Here is a 22,059-nt window from a genome sequence, read left to right on the forward strand (position 1 = left end):
ACCAGTGTTCTGTATCTGCACCGACTGGTAATCCTTAGTTTGGCCACATCATTTTGGGGAATTTAAAGTTTCCCTGTTGAATTAAAATATCCCAGGGGGTAGATTTCAAAGTGAGGTTTGTTTGTTTTGTTTTTTGTCTTTTTGTCTTTTCTAGGCCTACACCCGCAGCATATGGAGGTTCCCAGGCTAGGGGTCTCATTGGAGCTGTAGCCGCCGGCCTACACCAGAGCCACAAGCAACATGGGATCCGAAGTCGCGTCTGCAACCTACACCACAGCTCACGGCAACCCGGGATCCTTAACCCACTGAGCAAGGTCAGAGATCAAACCCGCAACCTCACGGTTCCTAGTTGGATTCGTTACCCATTGAGCCACGACGGGAACTCCTCAAAGTGAGTTTGTAAATTAAAAATCAGAATAGTGTGAATCGGGGAAAGAAGACCTAGTTTAACTTCCTACCGCCGTCAGAAATATTTTCTTTGGTATTTTTATGTTTTATGTGGGGAAGAATGGGGATACATTTAATTATAAAACTATAGAAATGCTTGTTAAACTTCAGTGCCTGGCTGGACCAAGGGGTGCTTTGCATGCTCTGTTTAAAGGCAAAAAGGCTTTAATTCCTAGGTTCTGTGGCAGCAGAATGAGAGAAAATTGTTAAAATGGCATTTGACCCAGACCATGGAAAGAGATGAGAGACGTCGTTCAGCTGTTAAAATATCCCTGTCTGCAAAGGATAAGGCAAACGAGCAACAACTGTGTTGCCAAAGCTGCTGGAAACAGCTGCCTGCTATTTCCAGACAGCAGGTGCGGCTCAGCACTGTTGTGCCCTGGTTAACAAAGGGCCGAAGAATCGCAGTGCTGTCCATACGGGCACAGGAGGTGATCAGGTAGGTGTTCCCTAAAATGATGCTCGGGATGCAAAAATGTCTTAGAAAAAGAGCAACTGTGAAATCTCCACACGGTCAAAGGGCCAGAACCGCGTCTACCTCGGGTCGCTGGGTTAGTGTTAACTGTTGAGCTTCATGTCTCTGCAGGGAGAAGGTTTCCCTCAGGGAGACGGGATCTCACCTTTGGGAAATGCAGCCCACGCCTCACCCTCAGGACATGTGGGGCAGGGGGCAGACGCTCCCCGAGCCCTCCAGGGCTGGGTGCAAGCCTCCTCCTGCTGTGAGCCTTCCACAGTGGCGGCTGTGAAGATGGAGGTTGAAACAGGAAATGAAATGTTTACTTACCAGAAACTCTTGGTCCATAAAATAGGGCTTTTCCGCTGATCCATCGTTTGTTTCCAGGTCCGCAGCAAAACACAGGAAAAGTGCATCCAGCACAGTTTCAAACACAGATAAAAAACTATGGGCTACTAAGTAGGCAAAAAAAGCAACCAAAAGCAGTGGGATTGCCCACACCTGGAGCACACGGTTGTAGTTAAATGCCATCAGGCCTCCGAAAACAGTGAAACACACCACCAAGACCTGTTCAAAACAAGAGGTGGTTGCAAATCATCAGTCGGTTGGTTGGGTTATTTTAGAAACGATTTTTTCGGTAATGAGCAATAGTTCTTTGCAGTAAAAGGCACACATACACGCGTCGGTGTGAGTGTGCATGTGCCTCATGGAGCACTCTTGGCAGAAATTTTGGTAAAATGAAATAGGAAGGAAAAAAATGAAAAGCTATGATACCAAAAGAAAGCCCAGTTAATTTGGAGGATGGGAAGCGTATATACATTCTCATTTTAACTGTGCCTAATTTTTGTATTTACGTAGGTGTAATGATACCTCATAAAAATCTTGGTCTTTTTTTTTCCCCTGCTGAATACTAGAATCATCATTTAAAAATTTTTTACAATTTTTTTATTTTCTGCCATTTCTTGGGCCACTCCCGCAGCATAAGGAGGTTCCCAGGCTAGGGGTCAAATCGGAACTGTAGCCTCTGGCCTACCCAGAGCCACAGCAACACGGGATCTGAGCCGCATCTGTGACCTACACCACAGCTCACGGCAACACCAGATCCCCAACTCACTGAGCGAGGCCAGGGATCGAACCCACAACCTCGTGGTTCCTAGTCGGATCCATTAACCACTGAGCCACGATGGGAACTCCTTAAAGATTTTTTTTAATAAAGGCCATTTTTAAAAACAACAGTGCAACAGTCCATTGAGTGGAGACACTGTAGTTTAATATTGATTACTTTCACCCAGGGGATTAAAGTGGGTGGGTTTTCCTGTGCTGGTCTAGGGAGATAATAGGATAATAGTCTTTGGCTATAGTAATTATTATACTTCCAGGAATATGATTACCAGCCAGGAGGTACCTAATTCTTTAATAGACACAATGGAGCCCATCTGGAGCGTCCATTGCACCACAGTATCCATGACAATGGACATGAAGGTCTGCCTGCTACTTCACTCAAAAGGCAGCCAGCCAGCCCTGGGTGTCGCGTGTTCATTAGAAGCTCATTAGCAACTGTGTTCCTCTTGGGAAACAGAGGAAAAGGAATTGCTGCCTAAAATAAAATGCAAGTGTGTTATAAAAATGAAACCTCATTCCAAAAATTTCTGCAAGTAGTTATTAGAAAATACATGATCCACAATCCTACCGAGCTCACGCAGGCAACATTACGGGTTTAAATACAGCCACGACTTAGATTATTTAGGCTGCCTTGAGAGGCGGAATCAGATGGTTCTTCTAGAGTTTCTGTCACAGGAAAAGTCTCGGGCCCAGCTGAGCCCTAAAATACACGTGCAATTAGCACACACCCGTGAAATCCAAGCCTGTTCTAACTTGTTACTGACAGCTAGCTCTGATAGTAATGCACCAGGGACATACATCAAATGCCACAGAAGCACAAAATGCTAAATGAGGAGCTAAGAGTCCCTATCTTTGGCAATGGCCAGGCCACAACTGGAGGCCGAGATCTTGTTCACTTTGGGGCACCACCGAAGTCCCCAGCACGCAAGTCCTACGTGGAGGAATGGCTGGAAGAGGCAAGGGGTAGAGGGAGGGTCAGGATGTCTGTGGCCAAGAACTGGAAGGGCAGACAAGTCGAAGCAGGACCAGGCAAACCCAGTGGGTGACAACCCCACGAGACACACACACTAGCAGAGTGTAAAGAAACCTCAGCTTGAGGCAGGGTCAAGTGAGGGGCTGGAGCACTTCTTTGACTAATATTTCCGGTCGCTTCCCTGCAACCCAGAAAGGAGGCATGTTCTATTTAGTTCATAGAATGAAAAATGAGGTTTTCATAAGATTTCATACAACTCCTTGGAAAAAGACAGCAGAAATGTAACTGGCTCCACCTGGGACATGAACAATGCTGTCTTTATGGATTTAATGCCCTTAAATAACGTAGACATTCCATCAGGTGTCAGTACTATTTCGTATATGTTTATGACAAACAACCCCTAGAAGATATGAGAAAGTGGGGTTCAGAATGGAAGAAAGAATGGAGCACAGCTAAGATAAGACCAGGCTTTGAATCATGGCTCTGCCTGTTGTGGGCTCCTGGACAAGTTATTAAACCTTTGTTTCCTCATCCGCGAAATAAGGATACTTTATAGGACTGAGGATTTAAATGAGAGAACGAGACATCTGCCAGAAGCAATCAGGAAACAGCCGCCCTCTTTCAGAGTCTTGTCAGGTGGCTTCACTTTTGGATCCCAAGTTCCTTTATTGTTTTAGGGAAGACATCTCACCTTTCCAAGGAAAATGATGAAGTCTCCAAAGCAGTTAACAGATGTAAAGTGACTTGAATTCTTGGAGAAGAGTTTGAGAGCATCTTGTGCTGATGTACAAAAATCTGTCCCATTAATGGCAGTTGCAGTGTACGCATTCTGAAACAAAAGACAATCGTTAAAAAGATGATGAGTCTTACTCTTCAAGGACAATATAAGGCCAATACAGAGTAGTATCAACATAGAGGAAAAGAGTTACTATAAACCACTATCTACACCCATAACAAGTCACGTCATTTTCAAAGTCGCTTCCAGGCTCTGGAGTATATGCACATGTGCTGTCACGTGATTGTAGTATGTGGAAAAGATAAGTAAGTATTTCTGGCCAATATGGGTTGAACACCTCTTTACAAACATGGAAATGATGAGTAAAGCATAAACTAATTTAAGGCACAGCAGGGTTTAAGGGCGGGACAGGAGGTTTAGGTGCTAGAAACAAAGTGGGACCCTAGGTAGTGGCAAGAGCTGAACCCACAGGCTCAATAAAAGCCTCAGGGGTGAGGGACTAGGGATTTAACCCCATGAGGGGAAGAAACAACGCCCAGGAAAATGAGCTGTCTGCACAAATTCAGACTCTACCGTCAAACTCAACCAGCCATCCCAGGAAAGTGGTAAAGAAATGTCCCGGAAAAACCGCAATTACGAGGTCTGCGTGGAGGCAAAGCAAATCCACATCCCTCCAAGTGAAGGAAGGTGGAAGCCCAGACAACAGCCCTTGAAGAAGACGGAGAAGGGGCCACAGGAAAAATTTACAGATGGCTCATGGAAATGAACAGCACATCAAACAGGAGGAACTGTACCCTGAAAACAGTCTCAAACAAAGCCTTCAAGGACGTATGTGGAAGGTGTAAAGGAACTGGTCAGAATGGCCGTCATCAGAGTCTATAAATGACAGAGGCTGGAGAGGGTGTGGAGAAAAGGGAGCCCTCCTGCCCTGTTGGTGGGAAAGCGAATTGGTACAACCACCGTGGAAGGCAGTATGGAGGTTCAGGAAACTGCAGAACGACCATATGATCCGGCCATCCCACTGCTGGGCACATATCCAGACAAAATTATGTTTCAAAAAGACACATGCACCCCCAGGTTCACCGCAGCACTGCTCACGTTAGCCAAGACATGGAAACAACCGAAATGTCCACTGACAGACGAACGGATTTAAGAAGATGTGGTACATATACACAATGGAATACTACTCAGCCACTAGAAGAACAAAATAATGGCATTTGCAGCAACACAGATGCAACTAGATCTTATGCTAAGTGAAGTAAGTCAGCAAGAGAGACAAATACCATATGATATCACTTACATGTGGAATCTAAAATACGGCACAAATGAACTTACGTACAAAGCAGAAACAGACTCACAGACATGGAGAACAGACTTGTGGTTGCCAAGGAGGAGTGGGATGGATGGGGAGTTTGGTGTTGGTAGATGCAAACTACTACATTTAGAATGGATAAATGAGCTCCCATTGTGGCTCAGTGGTTAAGAACCCAACGTAGTCTCCATGAGGATGCGGGTTCGATCCCTGGCCTCACTCAGTGGGTTAAGGATCTGTTGTTGCTGCAAGCTGCGGTGTAGGTTGCAGTTGGGCTCAGATCCAGTGTTGCTGTGGTTGTGGTGTAGGCCTGCAGCTGCAGCTCCAATTCCACCCCTGGCCTGAGAACTTCTATACGCCACAGATGCAGCCATAAAAAAGGATAAGCAATGAGGTCCTGCTGTATAGAACTATACACAATCCCTTGGATAGAACATGCTGGAAGACAGTATGAGCAAAAGAATGTACATATATACGTATGACTGGGTCACTCTGCTACACAGGAGAAGTTGGCACAGCACTGTAAATTAACTATACTTTAATTAGAAATAAATAAATAAGATGGGAAGAAACAGTGACTACGAGGAATGAACAATGGGAGTTCCCGTCGTGGCTCAGCGCGTTACAAACCCGACTAGTATCCAAGAGGATGAGAGTTTGATCCCTGGCCTTGCTCAGTGGGTTAAAGATCCGGCGTTGTCACAAGCTGTGGTATAGGTCACAGATGTGGCTTGGATCCCATGTTGTTGTGGCTGTGGTGTAGGTCGGCAGCTGTAGCTCCAATGTGACCCCTAGCCTGGGAGCCTCCATATGCTGTAGGTGAGGCCCTAAAAAGCCAAAAAAAAAAAAGAACAGCTTGTATGAAAAATGAAGCAGAGTAGAACACAGAATAGAAATTCTAGGAATGAACAGATATACAACTTAAATGGTGCAGTGTCATTGCTATATATGAGTTATTTTCCTTTAAATAGGAAATAATAAGCATTCTCATGTTGCTCTCTATTTTTTCTAATTCTACTTTTTTTTTTTTGGTCTTTTTAGGGCCCTAACCACGACACATGGAGGTTCCCGGGCTAAGGGTCGAATTGGAGCTGTAGCTGCCAGCCTACACCACAGCCACAGCAATTCGGGATCCAAGCCTCGACTGCGACCTACACCATAGCTCACAACAATGCCAGATCCTCAACCCACTGAGCAGCGAGGCCAGGGATCGAACCCTCATGGTTACTAGTCGGGTTCGTTAACCGCTGAGACACAATGGGAACTCCTATAATTCTAATTTTTAATAAATACATGTTTTATCGGGAGTGTGTGTGTGCACATGTGTAGCTAGGGCATGTTTAGACTACTTCAAATATTTTGCTGTTATAAATAACGATGCAATTAAAATCTTAATTTCCTGATTTGGGATAATTTTTAAGGATAAATTTCCAGAAATGAGATTACTAACTCTAAGAGGACGAGTGGTTGTGTGTATACATGTGAGATTTCTTGGGTCATTCTTTTCAAAACACCTTCTAACTCTATAATTTCAAAACCACCTATGTCTTATATTTCCCTTGAAATCCTTAAACTGCTACTTGCACTGCAGTTTCTAACAAAGAATGTATGCCTTCCCTGGGAAAATACACTGGAATGCTACCTGCTTGGGTTTTGCCTTTCCTTTTGGCTTAAAGGATGAAAGGTTTTTTTTTTAAATCTCATGGTATAAAACTAATCCTTTGATACACCCATTCACAACCATTGTAAAGAGACCCGTGTGGAGCCCATTGCAGCGATCCAGCCCCCCCGTGAGCAGGTCTGAATCGGGGTGTGAGGCAGAGGGAACGGGGTGGGGGTAGGAGGAGTGCGGGGTGTGAGTCACACAATGACAGAATCCTCCTTCTTAACTCCCTCCTCCCCACGGCCCACGAGAGGCAAATATTTGGTTCTCAAAGATGAAAAGCTGGGTACCCCCTCCCCCACGGGGCTCCCTGCTTGCCTCCCTCAGAGGGGATATTCTGAGCCAGATGAGGTCCTTGCCGAAGTACCTTAATGATATTCCACAGGAGCTCTTGGTTTCTGACAATTTGCTTTTAAAACCCCAAACTGGGGAGTTCCTGTCGTGGCTCAGTGGTCAATGAATCCGACTAGGAACCATGAGGTCTCGGGTTCGGTCCCTGGCCTTGCTCAGTGGGTTGAAGATCCGGCGTTGCTGTGAGCTGTGGTGTAGGTCACAGAGGTGGCTCGGATCCCGCGTCACTGTGGCTCTGGTGTAGGCCAGCGGCTACAGCTCCGATTCAACCCCTAGCCTGGGAACCTCCATATGCCATGGGAGCGGCCCAAGAAATGGCAAAAAGACAAAAAAAAAAAAAAAAGAAAAGCCCCCAAACTGGCTGTTGGTGGACTTAGGTCCCCCAGTGTCAGGACTTAAGTCTGGAGGAGGGATGGGGAAACTCACTGCTCATTAATGATTAAGCATCTCTGATCACCTAAGGCTCTCAGAGCCGGGCCTCCGAGTCTCCCCCTGACGACACACGTGCAGGGCGGGCAGGCAGAGGATGACGTAATCTTTCTTTACAGACTGGAATCCAAGGTCAAGGGCATTGCCCACATGCTCTGGAACATCAGGGAGCTCCTTTTTGTTCTTCATTCTAACTTTCTGGACATGACACTATCAATTATTATTTAAAAGCTGTTTAAAGGCGCAGTGGTCAAGGACTTCCCCTCATGGCTCAGCGGTAACAAACCTGGCTAGTATCCACGAAGATGCGGGTTTGATCCCTGGCCTTGCTCAGCAGGTTAAGTACTCGGCGTTGCCATAGCTGTGGTGTACACCGGCAGCTTTAGTCCCGATGACACGTCCTAGCCATATGGAACATCCATGTGCCACAGGCGTGGCCCTATAAAATCCAAAAAAAAAAAAGTCACAGTGGTTCAGGTAATAAGCACAGGCCCTTCTTAGTGTTAGGCTCCAATCCTAATTCTTACCACCAACTGGCTGAGCAGTTGTGGGCAGATGATTTAACTCCTCTCAGACTTTAATGTCCTCACCTGTAATGTGAGTTATAGCACCTACTGCAAAGGGATGTTGGGAGGATTAAAGACTAGGTTGCCGGAGTTCCCATTGTGGCGCAGTGGTTAATGAATCCAACTAGGAACCATGAGGTTGCAGGTTTGATCCCTGGCCTCACTCAGCGGGTTAAGATCTGGCGTTGCTGTGGTGTAGGTCACAGACGCGGCTTGGATCCTGCGTTGCTGTGGCTCTGGCGTAGGCGGGAGGCTACAGCTCTGATTCGACCCCTAGCTTGGGAACCTTCATATGCCTCGGGAGAGGCCCTAGAAAAGACACACACACACACACACAAAAAAAAAAGAACAGGTTCCCTATGAAGCACGGAGCAGAGCGCAGGCCCAGCAAGCACATAATAAAGGGTGGCCTTTTCCTGCAGCCCCTCGCCAGCGATGATCTCATTTACACCCGGGAAACCGGGCCACTCTCTAAGCAGCAGAGACCGGCCAGGAGGGGCAGCCGGGCCCTCCGTTTCTCCATCCACAGGCGCCACTCCCTCGTGCTCACGGGGACCCAGGAGGGGCAGGGCCCGCTTTCCAGAGCGCAGCCCGGGCCCTACCGGGCCCGCCTCGCAGAGGCCACTCCACCCCTCCGCACCGCTGGTATTTCACCCCACAGGCCACTCGGCCTCCGCCTCTGCTTTGGGTCCGGTCGCCAGCCCCCGCCCCTGCCCCTCTGCCCCTGGGCTGGGGCTCCTGCCTCCTACTGGATATACAGCTCCTGCGGGCCGGCCTTTCCTACCGAGCCCGGCCTCCCAGTCAGCTGAACACGCCGGATCCTAAGCAAGACAAGAAGATTGTGCCCCTTGGCTCAAACGAGGAGAGGTTAAGATGGCACTTCCCGGAGTTCCCGTCGTGGCACAGTGGTTAACAAATCTGACTAGGAACCATGAGGTTGCAGGTTCGATCCCTGGCCTTGCTCAGTGGGTTAAGGATCCAGAGTTGCCATGAGCTGTGGTGTGAGTCGCAGACGCAGCTCAGATCCCGCGTTGCTGTGGCTCTGATGTAGGCTGGCGGCTACAGCTCTGATTCGACCCCTAGCCTGGGAACCTCCATATGCCGCAGGTGTGGCCCTAAAAAAAAAAAGACAAAAAAAAAAAAAAAAAAAGATGGCACTTCCTCCCACATGTGTTGATGCCACAGATCTCCGGGCCGCAGCCGTTCATCTTTGTTCATGAATTGTGCTCAGAAAGAGGACATTATAACTGCCCCGACACAGAAATGCTCTAGATCCTTCCTGTAGCTACCGGACACTGATATTTTACCACAGGGTCCACGCCGAGCACCTGGAGAGGCCTAGCATTAATGTCTGAATGAAGAGCCGGAGGAGGGGAGGCTGGCTTGGGGCACAGGGCATGCACGGGGCACAGGGCATGCACGGAGTACAGGGATGCATGGAGCACTGGCGCCCTTTCAGCCTGAGTGCGGTGCTGAGTGCTCAGTGCTGGGCGTCCCAGCTTGCCTGGCTGACGGAAGGCGGGCGAAGATGCTAAGGCCACCTGCAGGTGCCACCGGTTCCTGGGAAGGACTGGACATGATGAGGAACAGCAAAGACATTGGTTGTGGGGGTTAATCGGGAGATCCTGAAGCAAGGAAAAAGGAGCCAGTGGCACCAGGCTTTTAATTTATGACCAGACAAAACTCAGTGTGCGTGTTTCTTTAGCATCACCAAACAAGGAGACACGTCTGTGTCTTGAACGTGAATCTCTGAAAACACCAGATGGATACGAGGAAGGATTCTCCACTTGACAGCGAAAGCATGAGCTGCAACTCAACGCCAGCACAGGAGAGAGAGCCGCCGGAGGGAGCCCAGCCGGAGCGGAGGATGGGGCACGGGGCGGGGTGGGTAGAAGCCTTCAGAGAGTGGCATTCAGCTGGTCCCCCGCAGGGCACGAGGATGGGTGAGGCGCTGAGGTGGACTCGGAGCTCAAGCACAGGAGTGGGATGAGATTCCCCCAGCCCTGACTTTGGCGGGGCTCAAACGCTGGGCTGCGGAACAGAGGGACTGACGGGAAGGTCCAGCCTGTGCTTCCCGATGCCCACCTCCACCCAGGAAGGTTCAGGGCAGCTCTCTCAGCTCCAGCTTCATCATAGCCCTACACATCCCAGGGCTAATTGTCACCAAAGCCTTTGCGGAGCCCCCAGGCACCCTGACCGGGCCTCCTGGGCTCTGCTGAGTCGTGCGGAAGGCCCTGTGACCACCCGTCCATGGAGCACCTGGGTGCCATCAGCAGCCATAAGCGGGGCGTCAGGCCCGAAGAGAAGGAGCTCTCCTCTGGGGAGAAAGTAAAAAGATGAGGAACTAGAACTCTTTCCGGGTGCTCTGCTCCCCTCCACCCCATTCCAAGAGAGGCCTTAGTGATGGTCCCGAGTGGCCTGCCACAGGCCTGGCGGTAGCTTCCTAATTTGTTCCTGTGGCTTTTTTTTTTTGGTTTCGCTTTTGCTGTCCATAGGCAGGTGTGCCACTTCCATGTGTAAGTAAATATCAACCACCACGAATGATGGCACGCACTCGCCGGGTACGTACTCTCTGCCAGGCGCTATTCCGCGTTCCCCCGAGTGCACTGAATCCTCTTAACGACCACACCTGGATGATGAGGGGGTGTGGAAACGAGAGCACAGGGAGGTCAGGGGGGCACCCCCGTCACACACCTGCGCCCGGCGCGGCACCCCTTACACGAAGGGGACCTCTGACTCACTCGGGCCCTTCTGCAGGAAAAGATTTACTTTGAGCCACAGTCTGTGTTTTTCCTTCCTAAAGGCTCAAAGTAAGAAAGCGGTGCTTTCAGGAGCCACGTCATTGAAAAGAGCCAAGGAGGTGGCAGGATGACGGTTGGGTAGGAAGAGGCGGGTTTCCAATCCGTTACTTAGACGGGGCTGAACCGCCGCCGCCGCCACCACCGCTGAGTGACGGCACCCCCACGCCAGCCCTCGGGTCCCTGGAAAGACGCATCGCGTCTGCGCAGTACGTGGGAGGGGACCTGGCTGTTACCGAATTATCTGGTCTCGTCTGTTGGCCACCACCCAGTGAAATAGTCACCGTGGCTACATTATTCCCATTCTACAGAAAATTCCAATTTTTGGAGAGAAAGAAAAGATTTAAGTGTACTTTCTAGGTAGCAGAAACGCCGGATTACCTCTTTAATTTACTTTGAGAGTGGTCCAAGAATGTTCGTTGCATCTCACACAGAAAGACCAGCTTTGCTCCTCCAGCAGCGGGGCCTCCACCAGCAGGGCCGGCTGCTCCTCCACCCACTAAACTGAGGCGGCCCTTCTTCTGGTGGCGGAGCTGTGAACCCGAGCTTCTGTTGACTCTTCCAAAAGGTAAACAGCTTCCCTCGGCGGCGCCGGAGGAAAGGCATTTGCCAGCAGCCAGGCCGTGAATAGCCAGCTTTATTTCTGGAAGGCCTTCCTAACAAAGTTCTGATATTTGTGAACTCAAAATAAAACAAGAACCATGAAAACAAACCCGAGAAACCGGATGATGAATAAATAACACCGCCATTCATACTTTGCTCGGAACCGAAGGAAAATACAGGCAAAGCCGAGCCCAGACCCATCCCCAGGCAGCCGAGAGTCTTTTCTAGTTAACACCTGCGGGGACCCACAAGCTAGTTTCATCTTGGATCGGATTTTGATCACACACCCGACCTCCGGACCTGCTTGCCGCTCGGATCCATCCCAGTGTTCACGGCTCCCCAGCTGCAAAAGTCCGGTGCGAGGGCGAGTGGGGAAACCAGCCAGGCGCCTCTGGGGTTGGGAGCAGGCAAGGAGGTGGGCTGGAGGCAGGAACTCGCCCTGGGCTAAGGCCTGATGCTGCCAGTGAAAGCCAGGCACTTGGCCGTGACATCCCGTTTGCTCTGTTAAAATGTCTTGACTTTTTTGCCTTTTTTTTTTTTTTTTAAATAATGACTTTATCATTTTCATGCTCATCATTAAAGAAAGTCAAACAATATCGACAGAGACTAAGAAGAAAGCTGGAAAACCACTCTGATCCCACCTCTCAGAAGTAAGCATTGCTCACATCACACGGACCTCACCCAGATGTTTCCTGCAAAGATACACAGAAGGGAGGCGGGGGAAGAGGGATGGGGACACGTCAGCTGTAAAAATGGAACTTAAAAGAACTGCTCAAATTAAAGCATGAGGAGTTCCTGCCGTGGCACAGTGGAAACAAATCTGACTAGTATCCATGAGGACGCAGGTTCCATCCCTGGCCTCGCTCAGTGGGTTAATGATCCGGCATTGCCGTGAGCTGTGGTGTAGGTCGCAGGAGCGGCTGTGGCTGTGGTATAAGGCCAGCAGCTGCAGCTCTGATTCGACCCGTAGCTCGGGAACCTCCATATGCCATGGGTGCAGCCCTAAAAAGACAAAATAAATAGATAAATTAAAGCATGAACATGAATTCGACTTCAACAAATGAAACTGGAGAAACACCAGAATGTCTGATAAACGTACCTTTACACACTTAGGGTTCTAAAAAAAACTTTCTAAAATTACCATGAGAAACGTTCAGAGGTTAGAGTGCTTATTTATTTATTTATTTTTTTGTCTTTTTTTTTTTTTGCTATTTCTTGGGCCGCTCCCACGGCATATGGAGATTCCCAGGCTAGGGGTCTAATCGGAGCTGTAGCCACTGGCCTATGCCAGAGCCACAGCAACGCTGGATCCAAGCCGCGTCTGCAACCTACACCACAGCTCACGACAATGCCGGATCGTCAACCCACTGAGCAAGGGCAGGGACCGAACCCGCAACCTCATGGTTCCTAGTCAGATTCATTAACCACTGCACCACGATGGGAACTCAGAGTGCTTATTTTTTTTTAACACTGTGGCTTAAGTTTTGGCAGCATGGACAGTGAAGGATGAGTCCTCTCACACTTCCTCCTGCCTCCTCAGTTTGTGCGTTTCATTATTACTCCAACTTTGTTGGGACTTTGAACATTTCCAGCCTCTTTAGTGATGACAGTGCTGGGTCCTTAACGGAGAGTCCCCAGCACAGCTGCCCCTGCTCTGGGCCGGCCACACTGACACTCACCCTGTGCGGCTCATGCCCTTTGAATGGAGAAAGGAAGATGCTCTTGGCAAACCAAGAACGACCTCCACATGGTATTTCTTCCGACAAAGCCCACTTCAGTTCATTGGTGCATTTGCTCCTTAGGAGAATGTCGTCAGTCCTCGGTGCTACCGTCAGGGCCGCCCCAACAAGAAAGGGCAGCTCTTCTGAGCTTGTATTTCTTTTTTGTCCTGCTGCCTTGCTCCTCTTAGCAGATGCTCCAGGCTGTGGGGAGGTGGCAGGAACCAGGGCAGGTGCTGAGAAAGGAGGGGCTTGTACTCAGTCACCCTTCCATCCGCAGCAGTAGGGGAGGGGGGCCTCCATCCACAGAAGTTGGGGGGGGGTGCACTGAGTCAGGCCAACAGGCTTGGGTTCTTGGATCTCGCTGAGTTTCCTTGTGGCCACCTCGATGGAGGAAGACACAGGCACGGCGACCAGGCCCGGAGGGCTCTGCACCCCGACTGAGATGCCTCCTGATGAAGTCATCTGGCCTCAGCTGTCTCGCTCGCAGGTGAACCCAAGTCTAGCAAATGCTTCTACCTGCCCCAGCCCTGCGCCAGCTGGGCCCCCATAAAAAGGCCAAAGGAGGGGAGAGCTCGAAGGACTTCGGATTCCGCATCCACCCGCTGAAACGTTTAGGAACTTTCTGGCCCCGCCCAGACAGGAATGCCACGAGCCACAGTTCTCAGTCCTCTCCTGTTTTTCCCGACCGCCTTCCTCCCGTGTCGCAGAGATGAGACTCCCAGTGGAAGCAGGCCTGTCCCTCTCTGCTGAGAGTGTGGGTGGCTCGCTTTGCTCCCCTGACCTCTGTGTCTCTTTGTTTCTGTGTCTGCTCCTTCTTTCATCTCCAGAGGCCTCATTCCAGCAGGACAGGGGCTGTGTGCTGATCCCCCAGTGAGGGGACGGAGCAGATGGGGGGTGCAGGCAAGAGGACACCCAGTCCGCACGTCTCCCTGGCTTTGTGATTTCTGAAACTGTAGGCTCTCAGGCCCCTTCCTACCTGAGGAGAAGGTGCGGGAAGGGGGTTCCTGCCGTTGACCCAGGGGTCTGGGAGTAGCAGGTGGGCATGAAGGTCTCCCCTCCCCCGATGAGAGCGTGAGTCTCTACAGAGCTGGGGGTCCTGACTAGGCCTCTGCTTTTTTTTTTTCTTCTTTTTAAGACTGCGCCTGCAGCATATGGAAGTTCCAGGGCCAGGCGTCCATTGGAGCTAGAGCTGCCAGCCTACACCACAGTGACAGCAGTACCAGATCTGTGCCATGTCTGTGACCTAGGCAGCAGCTTGCGGCAGCGCCGGACCCTTAACCTGAGCGAGGCCAGGGATCGAACCTGCATCCTCATGGATACTAGCTGGAGTTGGGTTCTTAACCTGATGAGCCACTATGGGAACTTCTGCTTCTTCCTTTTTTTTTTTTTTTTTTAGCAGTGCACAGAGGAGGGGCAAGTCTCCAAGGGGACGGGCTGGCTCCCAGGGTCTGGGTTTGCCAGGAGTGAGGGGGTTCCAGAGACGTGGGGTGTTCCTGCTGAAACCAGAACAGCCTCAGACAAAGCAGGAGGGCTGGTTACCTGACCCCTGTGGTTACCAGGACCACAGATGCCTTCAGAAGACTCCAGCTTCCCAAGCAGGGCCTGAAGGAGCCATGCAGATGCGAAGATGGATCTCTCAAGGGCGGCCTGAGTGCCCTCGTGTCTGGGCTACCCGACTCCTGTACCTCCATGGGGCGGTGGGGGCGGGGCACGAATAACAGACTGCACGTCCTCCTGGTCCCATGGAATGGGGGCCCAGAGCCAGAAATTAGGTTGAGGAACATCGTACAGTACATAGATGTAATTTTAACAGGTGCATCTGCAGCATACAGATGTTCCTGGGCCAGGGACTGACTGTGAGTTGCAACTGTAGCAATGCCGGATCCTTTAGCCCACTGAGCCCAGCCAGGGATCGAACTCCCATTTCCCCAGTGACCCAAGCCACTGCAGTAGGATTCGTAACCCGCTGCATCACGGAGGCAACTCCGATACCGCATTTCTTGCGCATCTAAGACTGTGGCTGATTCACACCCTGTGCAAGGCAAAGGCCTCACAGTCAAAGCCAACGCTTGAGGAGTGCAGCCCAGAGCGCCGCCGGCCTCTAGCTTGGGGCAGAACACGGAGCCAGCAGCTGCCATGGCAGAGTCGCTTTTATTCCCTCAACCACTGTGACTCACACCTCCTCTCTCTCTCTTTTTCACCTTTTATGCATCCTCTAGTCCCTGGCCAAAATCACTTCCTTCTCCCACAGCGTCTAATGTCGAAGACGAAGACAGTGGGGGAGCGGCCGCTGAGGACTGCACTGCCGTGGGGCTCAGAGGCTCCGAAGGGAGGAGGGAGGCCCTGAGCTTCAGAGGTGGCCCCGCTGAGCCTCGGACCATGACCCTGTTCCAGAAGCAGATGCAGAAGAAGAGAAATGGCATGAAGAAACCTGCGCTGCCGCAGGAAGAAGATTCGACTTGGAGTCAGAGCTACTTAATGGTTTCGTTTCATTGCCCACACACTAGATGAACCTGGGCCATGTCGCACGTAATCTGTGATCATCTTCGCATTTCTTGAGCACGTAGGATAAAGCTGAGAACTTGGACTCTGAGAGGTCTAGCCTCCATTTGAACCGTCCTGCCACCCTCCCCCTCAACATCACGGATGACAGTCCAGGCTCCGTGGGCAGCAAGGCGTCCACAGCAGACACCAGCCTGCGGATGAGGAGAACACGGGAGGAGTCGGTGGGCAGCTGCTTCAGCCCCACATCGACCACTGCTCATCAGAGCACAGTGTGCGCCCGTGTCACCTGCTTCCTTATTCACAGGGAAATTGGGTTTTGCTGCCTCCATCTAAGTTTTCACAGGTCAAAGCTAAAAACACAGGCCAGCTCCCTTAGCACATTTGCAGCGTACGCAGACCACATTATGACGAGAAGGGACAAAGGACATCAGGGGTTTGCTTCATGTCCTGCATGAAGCTCAGACCTGTGAAAGGAGCCTGACAGAGAAGCAACGGGTGTTTCCTTGGATCGGATGACCCCGTTCTGAAACGGGGGTGTTGGAAAGAGCCCGGGTTGACCTCCCCAGGCAGTGACACGACCACCCTTGACTGCTGAAAACAGAGCAAAGGGGAAGAATACAAGTGCCAGGTGCAGAAAAGCCGGGGCCGGACGGATGCGCTGTGCGGGGCCTGTTTCCTTAACCTCGGGCCACGGTCACTTCTGTCTCCTGGTCCGGGGCTTGGATCTGAGTGCTGGCCTTCCCTCACCATCACCCTTCTCGAGGGGAGACCTGAGCATCATTCTGGACTGCAAGGACCAGAAGGGCCACTCTGAGCAATTCAGCGCCCCCCAGCAAGTCACTAGCGCAGTGCTTCTGGCTGAGGGTGGGTGTGGAAGAGGAAGGCGTAGCGGGAGGAGCACGTCTCCGTGGAGGCTGATACGCCCCCAACAGCCCAGGAACCCAGCACCGCTCCCAGCGACCAGGACAGACTCAGAGCTCGTTCGCTTCGCGGGTTGATAATAACGACAGTGACTCCCCTCATTCAGCACGTACCTCGACGTGCTGGGCACAACACCCAGATCTTGGCTATAACATTATCTCCTTCGTGGTTTAGAATCATCCTGGGAGACGGGCATCGTCACACCCAGCCTGTCTGGCAAATGGCAGACCTGCAATATCTGGAGAACATGAGGATGAACCCAAGCGGCTACTCGCCCTCCTTCCCCTCACAGAAGAAACTGCCATTTGTGGAGCAAGTGCTAAGAGCCCGACCCCACGCTCTGCTTCCGTATATTAGTTCAAGGAGCCCTGGCAGCTGCCCATGACGTAGGTGTGAAGGACTTTGCTTTATATGTGGGGACACCGAGCTGAGCAGGAAGATGAAGTCACCTGTCCAACCGGGCACAGTACATGCAGGAGCTACGATCCCAACCCAGACCTGCTGCCTCCTTCCCACGCCATCGCTCTGCGAGGGGGGATGGACATGTGGTCCAGGTCCGGGGAGGGGCGGGGGGCGGGGGGGAGAGGAAGAAGGAGCCCTCTTAGGAAGCAGGCAAATCTCTTCCAGAAGAAAGGCAAGGGCTGAGGTGTAAGGAGAAGAGCGGACGCCTGGAGAAGAAAGCTGGGGCCTCGGTACCGTTGGTAAGAGGCGAGATCCCGCCCTTCCTAGGTTCCGGGGTGCCCACCTCTGCCTCATGAGACTGGGCCCGACCTGCATGTCGCCCAAAGGATGGGGGATCTGCACATAGTTCGGCTTGCAAGGCGGGCCTGGGCGGCTCACAGCGGCCTTCTGTGTAATGGGATGGACTCGTCTGGCCCGAGGCTCAGTGATGCTGGAGAGAGGACACGGGGAGAGAAGAGGAGAGTCAGGAAGCCCTGCCCACTGGGACCCTGCTGGAAGCACCCGAGCCCTCCGGACCCCAGATTCTTCTGGCCTGAAGGGCAGGCGCCCCATGGTCTCTAAAGCTCTGGGTCTGAGCTCCTCTTGTACAAGAGGTGCCTGTGGGCTGGGGAAGCCCTGTGTTCAAGTCCCAGTGGGGTAACCCCATGTGCGTATTTCCGTGACCAGGGACCTCCTTCAGCTAATACCTCGGCACTCCTTCCCAGCAGAGGCGGCCGACTCGAGGGCCTGGGTGAGTCTGGAGGCAGGAGCAGCGCACAGGCTGGCTGGCCCCTCGCGGTTCTCTTGGGATCCACCTGCCACCGGAAACACACCTTCTCTGCTGTCGGCTAAGTTGCCAGGGGAGACCCCAGGGCAGGTCTACACTGCTGGCTGGGCCTGGGAGACCGTGAACTGGCCCCTCTCCAGTTTCCAGGGCGAAACATTAACGAGCTCTCCCTATGTGTGTTTTCCAACCCGGCGACTGGTTGTTCGAGGAGATAATTTTAATCTTCCTCTGCTGTCTCTTGGGTCTCTTAGGTGTTCAGAATGTGGGCAAGGAAGAGGGGGTGACTTACTGTGTGCCCCACATCTTAGCGCTCAGCCCTGCTGCCTTCCTGCTGTCTAACCCAGGGCAGGTTGCTATTAACCTCCCTGAACCCAAGTGTCCTCTTCTATTAAAAAAAGAAAAAAGGAGTTCCCATTGCAGCTCAGTGGTTAAGAACCTGACTAGTATCCATGAGGATGCAGGTTCGATCCCTGGCCTTGTTCAGTGGGTTAAGGATCCGGCATTGCTGTGGCTGTGGTGTAGGCCAGCAGCTCCAGCTCCGATTCGACCCCTAGTCTGGGAACTTCCATAGGCTGCAAGTGCAGCCCTAACAAGCAAAAAAAGAAAAAAAGAAAAAGAAAGGAAAAAAAGAAAAAGAAAAAAGAGAAAGAAAAAGGGTGAGAATCATGCCTCCTTACAGGATTTTTTGTGAGACTAAAGGAAGTAAATACATGTAAAGCAGTGAGCATGGCGCTTGGCACACGTGCGTACCAGAGAAGTGGCAGGTGTTCCTGTCTTCAGGACCCGCACATCTTGGAGGGAGCGTAACAGTTGCCTCCCAAGAGGATTTTCAGATTAGCTGAGGGCCCTTGCATAACACCCTCCCTTCCCTATAGAGAGGCAATTATTCAGTCAACAAACATTAACTGCTTCTCTGAGAAGGGAGAAGAATTTCAAGTCAGGAAGGACTTCAGAGTCCAACCTAAGATGCCAGCTGCTCCCTGGGCCTTTCCCCAGAAGGAGGAGAGGCTGCAGGGGCCCCTTGGGGGTAGGGCGTTAGAGCCACACCCTTCTGAGCCGACAGGCCCACAGCAGGTGGAAGCTGGGCCCCGGGGAGGCTGTCCCCAGGAAGCCACGTAAAGCCCCGTCCCAGCTCAGCAGGTTCCCAGCCATGCGCCAGGAAACGTGAGGATACAGTCAGTTTTCTCCCAGACAGTCTGGGGCCCCTGACAAATAGGTGTCTCAATTCCTTTCTATCTAAAGTCAGGACAGTAGCATCTGCCACAAAACAGCTGGGCCGTAGGATTACCGTCATCTATAAATGGGCCTTCAAGTAAACTATCCTGTTGACACACGTGTGAGTTTCCCGCTACAACCCGCACACGCAGAGGCCTCTCCCCGGCCCTCGCCCTCGGCCGGCTGCCCCAGAATAGCTCTAGACCAGTCAGCAGGGTGGCGGGATTCAGACCCGCGGCTGTCAAGGACAGGACAGCTGTCTGGATGCTCTGGGATGAGGCAAAGTCAACCACCCCAAGAACTGTGTCCCCTTAAGAACCCTGACCCCTATTCATAATCTAGAGGGAGAAACTGCTCCGTGTTCTTTTCTCTTCTGAGCTGCACATGGTGCTCCGGGAGAGGGGAGAAGAGGGGTCCCCGGCGGGCTGCCAGCTGGCTGAGGACGAACCAAAATCAGACGCGGCCAAGTCACTGAGTCCCTTTGCTCTTGATGGACCGTGAGAACAAGAACCCCTGAAATCAAGTTCACGGCACAGAGCACGGAGGGGAGAGAAGGCTCAGGGGTATTATGAGGCAAGTCTGCCGCAGAGGCTTAGGAGACAGAGATCAGCATCACGTGCCCTGAGAAACCAGTCTTGGCAGGCAGTGTGGACTGCGGGTGAGGCAGGGGGCTGGACTCTGAAGTAGGCGGGGGAGAGAGGGGTATATTTGCTGAGGAGCAGCAGAGTTTTCTCTGCAGTGGATGCTCTGACAAGGTTATCTGGAGCCTTTCTTACAGTATATTTGTTAGGAAGCCGGAAGCCATGGGCACTTCCAGCCGAATGCCCAGAGGCCACCATCTCTGCGTTCATTGCTATCTCGTCTCTAGATGGCCGCACGTGGCAGGCGGCACGAGGGCAGATCTGAGCCAGCCTGCCTCTCCTCAAGGGCCGACTAGGAGACACAGCCCAGAGTCCCCGGGGCGCCCAGCCACCCTGCATCACGGCCCGCAGCAGCAGAGGGAGGGGAGCGCTGCTGGACATCATTCTCCACGGCTGAGAGTGACCGAGACGACGGTCATGTTGCCAGCCTCTCGTCCCCAGGTGAACGCGCAGCGTGCGGGCACTGCAGCAGCGGCGGGGGGAGAACCGCTGGATGCGGACGCAGATGGAGGTCCGCTCACCTTCTCGGTCTCCTTGACGACACCGTGGAGGCCTGAGATCAGGGCAACAGAGAGCATCACTGACCCTGTGATCCGGGGCAACTCCTCGCCTTCGATGAGAAGAACACCGCAAAAAAATGATCCTGCCACTTGGAACGCGATGGGAGGACACGAAGTTCACGGTTTTCATCCTGCCCGCTTCCCACACAAAGCGAGTCGCAGCTGCGACATGGCACTGTGGCCCCTGTGTGCCCCAGCTCTCGGCGGGCACCACAGCAAGGCTGCACATGCCCCGTGAGGACACGGGTCATTTAAGCGGACCCTCTGCCTCTGCGGAGGCCCAGGCAGGTGGAGGGAGTCACCCAAGTCCCACAAAGAAGCCAGAAGCCTGTTCTCCTTCTCAGAGGTGTTCAACCTCAGCCCAGAGTTCACCTTCGGCTGGAAGGAAAGAGGATTGAAAAGGAACGCAGTGCTCAATACGATGAAAATATAATGTGTTAAACAAGAACCAAATACTCAACAGAAGAAAAATGGTAAATAAGAATAACAGAAGAGTTCCTGTCATGGCGCAGAGGTTAACGAACCCGACTAGGAACCATGAGGTGGCGGGTTCGGTCCCTGCCCCTGCTCAGTGGGTTGACGATCTGGTGTTGCCGTGAGCTGTGTAGGTTGCAGACGGGGCTCGGATCCCACATTGCTGTGGCTCTGGCATAGGCCGGAGGCTACAGCTCCGATTCAACCCCTAGCCTGGGAACCTCCATATGCCGCGGGAGCGGCCCTAGAAATGGCAAAAAGACAAACAAACAAACAAAAAAACAAAAAAAAAACTGCACTGAACAACACTGAACAGCCGGCCCAAGGAGATGCTGGAGCAGCATCTGTCGTGAAGGGTTCTCCCCTGGTCCACAAACTCCAGCTCTGCCCGGGTCCAGTCACAGGACTTGGAGGGTCACCAGGCATCACTGTGGTGGTCAGACAGCTTCCGAGAATTATGAATTTGAGTCCTTAGGGAACTGAGTCAAACACCAGTTTGGCGCATAAATGACACACTTCAGTGAGCTCGAGTGACACTTGATGCCCTCTGTTGATTGGTAAAAAGCCTTTGGTTGTACGGGAAAATGAAAATCCATGGAAGCTCTGTCATTGGCTTCTAAGAATTGAAGAAAGAGCCTTCTGGAATGTTCAACCAGTTTGGAACCATCAGGAAGAGTCCTGTGGCTCATTTGTGGGTTTCAACTTGATCTAACGTCACGTCGGCGCCGGGACAGACGTTAGTGTCCTCCACGGATGAGACAAGCACACCCAGGAGACACTTCCTCGAGGAGCTGTGTGTGACCACAGAAACAAGGGGCAGGCTGTACCTGCTGAGGGGTGTGCCCAGGGCCCACTGGGCTCTCGGTCAGGCCTGCAAAGTGCTGGCAGGGGCGGGAGGGGGTGGCCGCAGGATCGCCTCCCCTGGAGACCGCTGAGCATGGCCAGCCGGCCTCCTAGAAGCTCTGACACCTACCTGCTAGAGGGGAGGAAGTGGGCCCTGAGCCCCACCTGGGCTTCTCTGGCTTTACAACTGCATGATTCAGCCTTCACCCCTTCACTCTGCCCATGCCTTTCCTGTCCTCCACAAAAACCTGCCTTGTCTGGACCCTCGCCTGGGCAGGCGCTGAAGAGAACCTCCCCCCGACCACCAACCCCTGCCAAAGCTTGTGGCACCCTTCCTGGCTCTTTCAAAACACACAGTGGTTCAGGGCTTGGGTTCCAGGGAACAAACAGATACAGCCTCCAATCCTGGTTCTGCCACGACCCACGCACCCTCGCTAAGCCTCAGCTTCCTCATCTGTAAACTGGAGAGAATGATCTCAACGGGCTGCAGTGAACAC

The 22,059-nt window shown here is 52.2% G+C and overlaps 1 protein-coding gene across 20 annotated transcripts in view; it reads right to left on the reverse strand.

Moving 5' to 3' along the window:
• SLC44A3 (solute carrier family 44 member 3) overlaps positions 1 to 22,059 on the reverse strand; it is a 103,944-nt gene that overhangs the window by 13,199 nt on the left and 68,686 nt on the right. For all 20 annotated transcript variants that reach the window (XM_085023915.1, XM_085023934.1, XM_085023931.1 and 17 more), the window contains 2 exons: positions 3,688 to 3,825; positions 1,232 to 1,468 (listed from right to left, as the gene is read on the reverse strand). In XM_085023915.1, the coding sequence (XP_084880041.1) occupies positions 1,232 to 1,468; positions 3,688 to 3,825 (375 nt within the window). The remainder of the gene's footprint in view (positions 1 to 1,231; positions 1,469 to 3,687; positions 3,826 to 22,059) is intronic.

The sequence above is a fragment of the Sus scrofa genome, chromosome 4 (assembly GCF_054392235.1).
Source record: "Sus scrofa isolate SSC_HxYL_T2T_F1_AM1 chromosome 4, Sscrofa_HxYL_maternal_Yorkshire_Landrace_v2.0, whole genome shotgun sequence".
Taxonomy (NCBI): Eukaryota; Metazoa; Chordata; class Mammalia; order Artiodactyla; family Suidae; genus Sus; species Sus scrofa.